This window comes from Phalaenopsis equestris, unplaced genomic scaffold (assembly GCF_001263595.1).
Source record: "Phalaenopsis equestris unplaced genomic scaffold, ASM126359v1 Scaffold000002, whole genome shotgun sequence".
Lineage (NCBI taxonomy): Eukaryota > Viridiplantae > Streptophyta > Magnoliopsida > Asparagales > Orchidaceae > Phalaenopsis > Phalaenopsis equestris.
In genome coordinates this window covers 80885933-80900019 of record NW_018164444.1, presented here as the reverse complement: position 1 = coordinate 80900019, position 14087 = coordinate 80885933, and the positions used below count along the sequence as shown (strand labels likewise).

The following is a 14087-nucleotide window of genomic DNA, read 5'->3' as shown; positions in this document are numbered from 1 at the left end:
TCAACCATAGTTACATGGTTATGATTTCCTCAGAGGATCAGAAACCATAGTTTTGGTATTTAGAATTCACTTGCGAATCCTAAATACTTTAAACCCTAATGTTAAAAGGCAATTCAACCAATTGAAACAGCCACTTTAATTGAAACCAACCTCTTGGCCTCTCATGTTGCCACTAATAGAACTATTAGATAGAACGAGGTAATCTTCCCAGAGTCATTGACTATTTAATTAGCCTCGACTCCAAAGCCAATTATAAATCAAAACATCGATCGGATAGTCCAAATATCTGATGGAGATGTTGAAGTTAGATTTAACCCTAAAAGATCGATAACTATTCCTACATCATCTATATGTTGGCTCGTCTTCACCCCATGAAGAAGCATTAGTAGAAGCTTTTCAGATGAATAGAAATCAAAATTTTCATCCAGTAAAAGAAAATCGTTCTCCCGCTCTCGCTCTCTCTGAAATGATTTTTTATTTTTAATGAATTATGCCTCAGGGAGTAATGTGAGGTCTATTCTCATTCGAGAATATCATCATCACTATGAAAACTTTAGGCAGTGGTAGCGAAAGAACATCAATGAAGCATGTCGTTTTGAAATATGTGAAGTATTTTTCAATGACATACTTAGAAAAAATAAATAAGGGGATGGTATGATTCCATTCATCCTTTGGTACACTTAGCATTAAACTAATCGAGCTCAACTCGCTATGATTAGTAAAAAATGACAAAATAAACAATGAGAGGTAATTGAGTCACCATATCCTCCCTTGAAGGCTAGCCCTCGAACACAACTCACTATGATTAGTAATGATAAATCTAAAATCCTTGAGCTCACAGCTCTCAAAAGAATCAATACTAATACACAAACAACAAAATAATTTATTACTGTATTAAAATAATTAAATTTTACTAGTAGTACTTTACAAATAATTGTTGAACATTTATTTCAGATTGAAAATAAATTAGATAAATTTGAAAAAATTAGAGCCTAAAAGGCTAGTTACTAAAAAAGAATAACATTTGAAAAAGAAAAATTTACTGACGAGGGGCTAGGAGACAGGACGCGGGCAAGGAAGGCAGGACACAGGAGACGCAGTACCTGGGATGCTGCACTCTTCTATTTGGGGCCAACTGAACCAGCTGGATGCTAAACCTGCCAGCATGGATACTGGTCTGGCCCTCTACTGGACAGACCAGTCTTCTTAGAAGCGAGTGATACCGTGTATCCCCTATGCAAGCGTCTGTTTTCCGCCCCTTCTCCCCTTCCTTTCCTGGTTGCCGCCCAAGTTAGGGACCTCCCTTTCCTATTTTATCTATTAGCTATTATATATGTGGTTGTTTGTTGAATTAGGGTGATGTTTTGTGAGTTTCATTTCAGATTTTTATAGAATTCTTTGTTTTCCCTTGGTTGTATCCGACGACAAGTGGTGCTCCGACTATATCCTACTCCGACGTGGTGTTGTTTCCTCTCTAATTTCCTTCCTACCATCTTCCTCACCTACTCTTACCGCTGACTAGCCGCCCCTTTGCCGTTGTTCCTGCCGCTAACCCAATGAGTTGCCTGCTAACCTTCCGAACCAGCCGCCGGCCCATTTCCTGAGCCGCCCCTTCGCTGAACTGCTTCGGCCTTCCTGTTGGGCTAGCCACCTGTCCTCCCCCACAGCCCGCCTACTTGCTGTTGCAATCCCTTTCCCTTACTTGCTTGTTGAACAACCTTACTATTTCCCCTTCTCCTATCCACTGACCCCCTAGATCCCATCTTTCAACCACATCCCCGACGCCCTCTACCACTAATACTCCTAACCACCTTCGTCGCCACCACCGCTGCCTTCAGATCTTCTCTTCCGGCCGTAGCTGGGGATTAGTGTTTGTAGCACTTTTTATTTCAATTTTGAGTTGTGTTTCTAACCCTATTCATTTGCTTAGTAAATTTTCTTCCATTATCGTGAGTTTGATTTGTTCCGATGTCATGGTCTCTTCCTATAATCAAGCATCCTAACATTCAACCTCCATCTAAACTTGATCTCAATATAGAACCAAGTACTAATGGAAAGAGTGATCTCTAACAACTATGAAAGAAAATTCATCCATTGAAAATGAACTCTTCGACGATCAGGCTAATGACTTAGTTGAAGTTTTTCAAAACCTTCATATTAATGATTATTTGGAAACTAATATAATTAATTATCCAATAAAATCTCTTGAAAAATATTATTATATATGTTTTCGTCCCATGAATATTAACTTTCTTGAAACATTTAATAGACATCAAGGACATACGATGCCATTGGATTATGTGCTTGGAACATAGATGACTTCATTGATCATCAAATTCTTGAAGAAATTTACCAAATAATAGTCTATGCTACCATGATAAAAACCAAGCAATATGCCTCTCCACTGACAGCTAGGATGATTGTCATTCGATTCGCAGGTATACTTAAGAGTTAATGAGATATTTTCTTAACTGATAATTAGAAAAAAGAGAATAGTGTAGGTATAAATAATAATTTTTTTACATAATCTTTAAAGGAATTATATAAAAAAGTTGCTGAAAAATAAAAAGAAGTCACTATTAGTGATCTTAAAGGTGAAATTAATCAGTTAAAAATGAAATTAAGATCAATAATAATAATCATGAAAAAATTACTGAAAGAATGATTGATATTGAAACAAATCAATATCAACAAAAAAAAGCGAATGAAGAAGAAGTTCCTTCAGAACAATTTCTTCAATCTATTCAGAAGGCTACTATGCATAAATGGTACATCTCTATTAAATTAATATTAATAAAGAAAACATATCCGATTGACAACAATTATTGATAGTGATGATGATATAAATTGTATTCAAGAAAGACTTATTCCTTCTAAATACTTTGAATAAATAGTTTAACGGTTAACATCTGCTAGTGATGATCGAATGCATATTAAACATAAACTTTCAAAAAATAGTTCTGATATCAGATAATTCCAGGTCAATAAAAGCAGATATATATAAGAGAAAAACTAACAATTTATTAAACTTAAATGCTTACATGGCGGAAGCTTTTTACAGACTCGATAAAGGAGATGGAGGAGCGCGCAAAAGATTGAAACTAAAATTGAGTACAACAAAATATTACAAATTAGTCATTTATATAGTAGAGGATTCAGACTCCGTACTTCAAACGAAATACAATATCATTAATTAGATTTTTTTAGTGCGAGAAAGAATCTAATAATGTGTCTTTACTTTTAAAAAGAAAAGATTTTGTACTGGCTAAGATAGGATCTTAATAATAAGAATAAATTTTATAATGTCACTTTATAAAAAAATATCCAATTATGGTCGTCAGTTTCTCAGTTAGCATATTTGTTCTTTACGGTTGTCTTGGTCGTCACTGTCGACCACCGATATCTGTCAAATGGGATACCTTCTTTATCATTTTTAAGAAAAAAATATTGGAGCTTTGAACAGTTCTTGAAATTATTCATGGAATATTTTCATAATACGCATTTGGATCCATTTTTCACTTTTATGCCTGTATTTTTTGCAAATAACTTTATAAATTTCTTTAATTGATAATGTTCAATAGCAGTTGCTGTAGATGTGGATCAAATAGTCTTATATATTTGAATTATTAACTTAACTTTATGAATTTTCTCATCAATATTAAGTCAAGTCCATCCGAAATATTTGGTAGTCTTTAAAGAATTAAATTTAGTTATGTTCTTGTAATAATTTTCTCGGGCTAATACTTCTCAATTTAGGAGAAGTCTCAACTCGTTCAATGTAACAAGTTTTTAATGGTTTCGGGAGATTGTCAAGATTCAACCCAAAATTTTCCTCCATATGTGGAACCAAGCTAATAGTTCTCCGCTAACAGTTTCTTTAGCTATAATGAAACTCTTCGTAAATTATCTACAAGGAACAAAACTTTCGTTATTGCTTGTACATAAGTCCAGTAATTTACTGTAAATTTTCAGTTAAGTAAATAAGTCTTTATTTTTGAAATAGAGTTAGATCGCAATCTTTATGATAAATAGTTTTTTGTACAATGCATTTACTGTACAAAATCAAATGTGTTGTGTCGTCTTTGATATACTAAAAGTGACACATTTTAGTTGAATTAAATTTTTTTCATATGTTTCACTAGTGAAAGATTTATAAGGAAATGAGTTATTTCTCATATATCTTTCAAATAAGGCTTTCAAATCATTTATATGATAATATTCAAATTGATGTCAGTGATGTTTTCTTTAGTCGATTTAGTAACATAAACCGGCTCAGCTGCTACGACTTCTTCAAGGAAAGGGATAGCTTTAGTGGAGGATGACTTCTTTTTCTATATTAGAAGCAGGAGCAGGCATTTTTTCATAAAGATATTCATGCGGGTCAATTGGATTGCGAGTAGTAGTTGAATTAATAATATGACTTCCTCTCCACTGGCGAGAGGAAGCACCATCTCTAATGTGGGGATTTGAGAATGACTTTTGATGCCGATGGAGGGTGATCCACCCATTAGGATCCTTACAAGAATTCCTGTGTTAAAAAATCTTGGAAAGAATTAGAATACTTTTATTATATTTAATATCAAAGTCAAAAATAGATAATTGTGATTTCTAAATGACAAAAATTTGTTTTGAAGCTAAAATTTCTTACATCTTTTTGTATAATAAATTTAATAGAAGAACAATTAATACGAAATTATATGTTTATTTAAAAAGATATATTGAAATTTTTAAATACATTTAACAACATATAACATTTCTTTTTAAATAATGAAATATTTCTTATGTATAATTCCACTTACCAAAAGTAAAACGAATTAGTTGTTCTTTTATGGAGGAATTAATTTATTTTAAGATGTCACCATAACCTAAGTTATAGCCATCAATTTCGACTATTTTAAATAAATCAAGATTAACAAGAGTTAAATATGGAAGATTTTTAACTCTTTGTTTAATTTGTTGGACTGCAACAGTATGGATACACAGAGGAGGGTTTTTTTAATATGTCAAATAAGGGGGCAACATCAACTGCTAAATTTTTATAGAAATCAACTACATAGTTAAAGGCTCCAAGAAATCGTTGTAGCTGATTTTTATCAAGAATTTGATTTGAAAAGTTATCAGCGAATTCAATATTTCTATTTATAGGAATAATAAAAATATTAGATATATTATTTCTCAAAAATCTTATTTTAGTCTAAAATATTTAGTTTTTGGGGTGGAAATGATTCTAGTTTGTTGAATTATCCATTTAAAATTTTTTAAATGCTTAAAGTGTTTTTAAAGAGTTTTGGAAAACACTAGAATGCCATCTATATAAATAGTGTTGTATTCAAAGTGATATTTGAATATATAATTTATAATATGCTGAAATTTAGAGGGGGCATTTTTCTGACCAAATGACATAATATTCCCTTCAAAATGCCCAGTTGGTATTGTAAATGCTACCTTATATTTATCTTCTTCTTTGATTTGAATCTGTCAGTAGCCAGATTTTAAATCAAATTTGGAGAAGATATGACCTTTATATAATCTATTAAGCAAGTCACTTTTATTAGGGATAGGATATCTAATCCATTTGAGGACTTTATTTAGCGACTTATAATTCATTACATGCCTAGGTTTTCCTTTTTCTTTTTCTCTTGCATTCATCACATAAAATGCAGTACATGACCATGGTGAATAAGAGTTTCTTATTAACCCTTTTGAAAATAGATCACATATTTGTGTCTTGTATAATGCATGATAAGAATCATTCATTTGACAAGGTGTTACTTTCATTGGTTTATCCATCTCATTAAACCCTTCAATGTATGGCAGGGCAACGCTATAAATTTTTTTATTCTAAAAAGCAATGAAATTTTCTCGGCAAAAATTTTGTTGGAAATTTTCTAATAGTTTAGAGACTTTCAACTGATTATTTTGTTAATTAAGTTGAGTTTTTACATTTTTTCAAAAATTTCTTTTAAATATTTAATATGTAAATATTTATTTTTAATATAACTTATTTCATTAATAATCACTTCTTATGGATCAGTGGTAAAAAGAAATGTAATATTTTTTATTAAAAATCCACTTTGATTAATTTTTTGAATCTACATTATTTGCCACAAAAAAAAGTGCCCAATATAATATGTTGGGTAAGATTTTAACACATAAAATAGAATAATAATACAAATATGTGATTTAGAGATGTTGCATTTGAAAGTTTATATTTAATCTGCATTAAATCACCATTAGCAGAGGTTAACCGTTGATCTATTTTTCTAAAAATTTCGAAGGAACATGTCCTTCAATATAATTTATATCAACACCATTATAAATAAGTGTTGTTAAGTTGGATAAAATGCATTCTTTATTGATAATTAATTTAAGAATTGATTGAAGAAATTATTCTGAAGGAACATCTTCTTCATTTGTTTTTTCTTGTTAATATTATTTTGTTTCAATATCAACCATTCTTTCATTAAATTTTTTTAATCATTCTTGTTTATCTTAATTTTATTTTTAAGTGATTAATTTCATCTTTAAGATCATTACCAGTGACTTATTTTTTAACAACTTTCTTATATTCTTCTTTTAAATAGTATATAGGAAAATTATTGCTTATATTTGCACTATTTTCTTTTTTCTAAAAAAAAATTAATTTTATTTCTAGTAGAAATATCTTTAATTTGTGGGAGAATTTTTATAATTTTTTCATTTTGTTGATCTATCAAGGTAAATAATCCTGACATTTTAATAATATTTTATAATAATTTGAATGGGTACAACTTGGACGAAAACTAGAAGAAGTTTGATTTTCAACTTTTGATGAAAAGAATGAAAATTCATAAATTATTTTCTCTGATGAAGAGGATTCTGAGTCAGATACTAAGAGCTTCATTAGTGTTTGACGTAGAGGTTCATCGATTTTGAGGCCATTATGTTTTTTCTTGGTAGTGCATCGATTGGAATAGTGACATAATCATTCACTCTTAAAATATTTAATTTCTTCTTTTTTTAAGCTTTAAAGGTGAGTTTATAGTTTTAGAGGACTTTTTCTTTTCTCATTTATTTTTCTTGAAAATAATTCTCCTTTCTTCTTGAGAGGGAACAATTCTGGGAATGTACAAGTAAATTGTCCACAAAATTTTCTTAATTATTTTCTCACAGTTAGTTATGTTCTTTTGAGCTAATTTTAAGTTTAATATCAACATAAATCTCGAGAGTAGTTTTAGCACATATAGTTATAAGATTGTCATATGTAAAGATATCATATGAAATATCACCTATTTATACGTTTCAAAAAAATTTTTTGCCTTTTCTGCGATTTAAGAACTCTTTTATAAATTCTTATTTCAAAAGAACTAAATTAGCATCGGATAACATCATAACTCTAGCTGAGAAGGCATGTTTGTTCTATTTAAAGTGAGTGAAGACATCTTAACTTTTGGAGAGGAGACTTGGTTCTTTCTCTTTGGTCTGATACATTTTCAGGGAAATGTTCAAAATTGCAGTTGTTGAAGTAAAAATTGTTTCTTCATTTGGTTTTGAGAGCTCTTCTTAACTCTTTTCACTCAGAATATCTTCTTTCTTATTACCAGTCAAAAAGTTATCCCACCAACTCTTAAGTATGCATGTGAATCCACTGGCAGTCATCCTAGCTGTCAAGGGAGAGACATATCGTCTGACTTGTGTCATGGTAGCATAGACCATCATTTGGTGAATTTTTTCATGGATTTGATGATCACTAAAGCCATCTATGTTCCAAGTATATAGACCAACGATATGGTATGTCTTTTGATGCCCATTAGAAGTTTCACCAAAGTTAACATTCATGGGAGGAGGATAAGTATAATAATGTTTTTCAAGAGGCTTTTTTGGATAATTTGTTTTTTTAATTTACAAATAATCATTAGTCTGAAGGTTTTGAAAAACTTCAACTAAGTCATTAGCCTGATCGCCAGAGAGTTCGTCTTCAGTGGATGAATTTTGTGAATTTTCTTCCATTGTTATTAAAGATCTTTCTTTCCATTCGGAAAGGATGTATTTTAGATCTTTATTACTTGGTCCTATATTGAGATCAAGTTTAGCTGGAGGTTGAATGCTATGATGCCTGATTATAGAGATAAGTTAATTTTCCTTTTTTCTAAGATTATTCCTTTTTTAGGAATCGACCTTGTAGGCTCCGTTGATTTTTTTTTCAAAAGTTGATCTAATTTATTTTCAATCCGAAATAAATGTTCAGCAATTTTTTGTATAGTACTATTAGTAAAATGTGATTGTTTTACCATAGTAATGAATTTTTTTATTGTTTGTGCATATGGTTGTCAATTTGGCTCGTTGTTCGCGAACAACTCGTGTTCAACTCGTTAAGCAGCCAACGAACCGAACAAAAACAAATTCTTAAGCTCGAAATGTAAACTAGTCGAACACGAACAAAAGTTTGTTCACTCTTTTGTTTATATATATACATAATAAATATTCATAAAATTTAATAATATAAATTATAATTAATTAATTTTTATACAAACAAATTTTTTTTTAAAATAATTATTTAAATTTTATTTAAAAAATTAATTATTATAAGAATTTTATATTTTAACGAGCCATTCTTGAGCCGAACACGAACATGAATAAGTTTTTCGAGCCGAACACGAACACACTGTTCACGAGTTATTTCGAACGCGAGCTAATTTCGAACATGAGCTCGTTTACAACGCTATTTGTGCATTAGTATTGATTCTTCTGAAGGTTGTGAGCTTAAGACTTTCTGGTTTATCATTGCTAATGCTAGCCTTCAAGGGAGGATATGGTGACTCAATTACCTCTTCTTATTCATTTTACCATTTTTTACTAGTCATGGTGAGTATAATGCTGAGTAAACTAAGGAACAAATTGAATTAAACATTTCCCTTGTTTATTTCTTCTAAAGTATGTCTTTGAAATGTACTTCACGTATTTTAAGACAAAATACTTCAGTCGTGTTCTTTTGATAACACTGTCTAAAGTTCTTATAGCAAGTTGATATTATCAATGAGAATAGCTCTCGCATTACTCTCTAGGGCGTAATTCATTAAAAATTAAACTCATCTCAGAAGGTGTGAGAGTGGGAGTATGATTTTTTTCTTTCTGAATGAAAATTTTGATGCTTTTTTTTCTCGCTCAAGCTTCTATTGATGCTTCTTCATGAGGTGAAGACGAGCCAACAGAATTTTAGATGGGATCAATATTCTTGGAATAGTTATAAATCTTCTAGGTTTCAATCTAACATCAATATCTCCATCAGTTGGTTGGATTATCTGATCAATATTTTTATTTATAATTGGCTTTGGAGTAGAGGCTGATTGAATAGTTTGCGACTCTGGGAAGGTTTCATCGTTCCATGTAATAGTTCTATTAGTGGCAACATGGGAGGCCAAGTGGGTGGTTTCAATTAAAATGGTTCTTTCAATTGGTTGAACTGCCCTTTTAACATTAGAGTTTAAAGTATTAGGATTCGAAAGTGAATTCTAAATATCAAAACATCAAAACTATAGTTTCTGATTATGGGAGGAAATCATAATCATGTAACTGCAGTTGAAGTTTGACAACTTCAATGAGGTTAACATCTGTCAAAGATAAACTTAAATTAGGAAAACTGTTGAAATAAACTGACCTGTGGCACAGACTTGTTTTGACACCCATGAGAGATGGAACCCAGTTAAGACATCTATCATTTCTCAAGCAAACAAATAGTGATGCATTTAAACCTTCTAATGTGAGTGGTTTGAATGCAATTTGAATGAGACCGATTTGAATATATTTGAAATCTGGCATATATTTATGCAATTTTTCATTTGTTAATAGTTAAATAATTTTATCATCCCGATCTATTGTGTTCAACTGTTTTACAGTCTTAATGGATGTTTTTTCTTTGAAATCAAAGGTTCTTATTATGTAGATAAGAGAAGTATCTACTTTAGGAATGAATCATCTATTTAAGTCTTTCTCATTAAGAGGGTGTTCTTACATTTTTAGCATTCTTAATTAATTGACTGTGCCTCATGGAGAAGACTCTAATAATAATAGAAGAATTTGTATTACTATTGGAATACGAATCCATACAGAGAGCAGTAGAGAGCTCTCATCAATAAGTTTTTTTAATAATATTCTGCATAAATTCTGAAGTAATAATGTTATGGCAATAGTCAGGTTAGAGCTTCAGTGTTCTTTTAGATCTTTAGATGGTAGTAATGTTATTATGGAAGAGTGCTTTTGGTAGTCATGTTATGTTGTATGCATCTGTCTCTCTTTTTCCAGAATTATTGAGTTTTACCTCGCATTTAGGTGCAAGTCCCGCTTATGTGTTTGAATGACATTAAATTCTATATTCTGTTGACTAAACTCAGTAATCTTGAGGAAAAGACTCTTTCAAATTATTTTTTTATTGTAATGTTATATAGTATAAAAACCCGAGAACGCAGGGCTACTGACTTAAAGGAGGATGAAATAAATCCCACTTGTCTGGTATAATAATAATAATAATTTTAATAATAATAATAATAATAAGAGCACCGAGTCGATGACTTAGAGGTGTTGCTTCCTCTTGCAGGGGAGAGGAAGTCATATTACTAATTTAACCACTACTCGCATTCCAATTGACCTGGGCGAATATCTTTATGGAAACGCTCTTGCTCCTGCCTCTAATACAGAAAAAGGAGAGTCATCCTCTATCAAGCTTCTCCTTCCCTTAAGGAAGTCGTAACAGCAGAATGAGTTTATATTACTAAATCGATTAAATAAAGTATCATTGACATCAATTCTGAATATTTTAACATTAATATAGTAGTCTTATTTGAAATGGGAAATAACACATTTCCTTATGAATCTTTTACATAAGAAACTTATGAAAAAATTTTAATTCAACTAAAATGTGTCACCCTTGAGCATGCTAAAGACGATGCAACGCATACGATTTTGTACAGTAAATTCTTTGTACAGAAAATTATTCATCATAAGGATGAGGGTCTAACTTCATTCCAAGGATTGAGGTCTAACTTTATTCCAAGAAAGACTTAGTTACTTAACTGCAAATTTACAATATAAAACTGTAATTAACTACTGGACATATGTACAAGCAACGATGGAAGTTTTATTTCTTGTAAACCATTTACAAAAACATTCTTAGCTCCTCATTATAACCAAAGAAACTATTAGCGGAGAAATATCAGCTTGGTTCTATATATGGTGGTGATTTATAGGGACTAATCTTGATATTTTTCCCGAAACATTAAAAGATTGTTACACTAAATGAGTTGAAGCTTCTCCTAAAATGAGAAGAGTTGGTCCAAAAAAATCATTATAAGAAAATTTAGTTTATTTCTTTATAGATCGTGGAATTCTCTGGGTTTGAGCCTCAATTACAATCCTGAGAAAAGATACAGATAATGTTTGCTCAAATGGTGGACAAAGCTTAATGTTGATGAGAAAATGCGTCAAATTAAATGTCAATAATTCATAATTATAAGGCTACTCATTCCACATCAGCAGCACTTGCTGACGGCGGACATAAAAGAACTGATGGCTTTGCACAAGAGAGCCATGAAGATCAAGATCTGAGCCAATAACATGATTGCTGCTTTATTTATTCAATGAAAGTGAAATTTGATTCTTATGTCAGCAGAGTGGATGCTGTGAAAAGCTCCTTTCTCATGTGCTGCTATTTGAATTTGATTATCTTTTTTTACGGAGAGCTAATATCCACACATCATTCTTCTTGCGTGTAATTACATGATGCACCCTGAGTATTCCAAATTGCCAACTAACTGTACTGCTTGCATTTCTCTTCTTACTGCACGACTAACCTGGGAATTGTGCCGCATTAACCGCCAATCTATTGAAATCTGCATTATAACCTATAATGTACTTATTTTCTTCAAGGAAGATTTACATACAGACCACTCAATTCCAGTGTATTTACACATCTAACACCTAATATTCAATGTGTACATACATACCACCTTACCTGTCCATGAAAAGGCGTATTTCACCTTTTAAAAGTTAAAATCGTGGTATTTTTTGATATAATTTGAAAGCTTTGAGTTGTACAAATGTAAAAAAGTAAAGTTTAGGTGTGAGATATGAAAATACAGAGGAATTGGGCGGTATGTATGTAATTGCCCCTTTCATTAATTCATTGGGCTAAGTTAGAAATATACTTTTGTGACGCATAGGTAACCGGCAGAAATCTCTGTGCCATTTTATACATAATGGAAGCCCTGTTAAGAGCTAAAAGGTGATCATTTGAAGAGCATTAGTTAAGCATGTGTGTTATGGTGATGAAATATTTTTTGAGGTTCTTGAAGAAATTAATTAATAATTTGATATTAGTTGTGTGGTGACTTATTGTTAGTACAACTACTACAAGCCTTTATCCCACTAAGTGGGGGTCAGCTACATGAATCATTTTTCTCCATTGTCTTATTGAGTGTCATATTTTCATTTATTTTTAATAAATTAAGATCATTTTTTATACAATATGCCCAAATCTTTTTAGGTCTACATCTACTTTTCTTAAGATAAGTTCAATCTGAAGCATCTACTCTTCTAACCGGATCATCATATAATACTTTCCTTATCGGGTTTCCAGTCCCCGGTGCAAAAAGTAGAGGGTTGTTTTAGGTGGTCGACTAAAATTTGTGGAAAAATCATGACTTATTGTTAGTAATGATGAGAAAATTAAGTTGATTTCTCTTCCAATCGTCTTCCCATTGCATTTTCTTGCTTTTCTTGATTGTTGTCTCGTGAGACTTGAAACTTTTTGGTGCATTATGGTGTGGTCAACTTTTATTTTTTCTGTGGGGGGTGGCATTTAAATAATACCACCCAATTCCTATGTCTTTAAATATCTAACACTTAAACTTTGCTTTCAGCATTGTACCACCTAAATCCTTCATTTCAATTGAAATACACCTTTTCATGCATAAATAAGGTGGCGTGTATCTAAAAATTGAAATTTAGGTTTTAGATACGTGAATACATCGGAATTGAGTGGTTTGTATGCGAATCCTACTTCTTTTTGGGGTTTCAAAACATTTTAGTCTAGCAACTAATAAGCATTCAATCATTAGGTAATTTTTTTTTTTTGTTTTTCATTTTTATAAAACTTTATGATTAGAGGCTAAAGCATGCCCATGCGCACTTAAAATGTTAAGGGCTCATGTCCCTTCTCTATAAAATTCAGTGGTTTGTGGCCATGGCCTACACTTTTTTAAGTTTCAAGGTTAAATTTTTATATTATACATAATTGCCCCCGTCCATCATCTTCTATAATCAGTAAGACTAAATGGAGCGTGATTCAAATCTATCTTTGATTTTGCAGGAATGGGAGAGACCAAAGCCTGGACGGAGACCAGATATATTTCCAAAATTCAGCCCAATGAAGACTCCACTCCCCACTCCTTTGCCAGCTGATCCTCCACAGGAAGATGAGGAGGAAGAGGAAGAGGGTGAGAAGAAAGAGGAGGAAGAAGAAGATCCAGAGAAGGAGGATCCTGAAAAGCCTCAGAAAGAAATTTAGGCTTTAGTAAATGCTTAGAATGGTGATTAGTCTTGTGAGGCAGGTTGAAGTACTCAAGTTAGGTGGGATTGTATTTTTGATGAGGCTCTTAAATTTGATTTTATTAGTATGAATTTGTAAGGAAAATCTTATTTGTTATATATAAATAGCTTTGTTGCAAAGTTTGGAGAAGAGATTGGCGTATTTTTTATGAGAAAATCTTAAAGTTTGTTGTAGTAATATGAGGATTATGACAATTATTTTGAAAGGAAAAATATAGTCATATAGAGAGAAAATATATATTTACTAATTTAAGGAGGAAAACATATTATGTTGGGACGCGATACACCGGACGGTGGACGGAGCGGAGGAGGAAAAAAAAAACTGCTCGCAATGGATCGTGTCTCTTATCCGGAAGTTGTTTGCATCCGGACTCTGGACGTAATATTTTTTTCCTCGAGGAGCGTGTTTTTATTGATTTAGAATATTGGAAACTCATTTTAAACCAATAAAATGTGATAACTTTTAAGTGTATATTCATATGAGATTTTATATTTTAATTGATATT

The 14087-nt window shown here is 31.5% G+C and overlaps 1 protein-coding gene across 1 annotated transcript in view; it reads left to right on the top strand.

Annotated features, from left to right (window-relative positions):
- Positions 1 to 13716, top strand: part of LOC110029363 (proline-, glutamic acid- and leucine-rich protein 1-like) — a 28761-nt gene extending 15045 nt beyond the window's left edge. The window contains exon 2 of the mRNA XM_020731624.1: positions 13343 to 13716. Coding sequence (XP_020587283.1) covers positions 13343 to 13540 — 198 coding nt within the window. The 3' untranslated portion in view covers positions 13541 to 13716. The remainder of the gene's footprint in view (positions 1 to 13342) is intronic.
- The last annotated feature ends 371 nt before the right edge of the window (positions 13717 to 14087 follow it).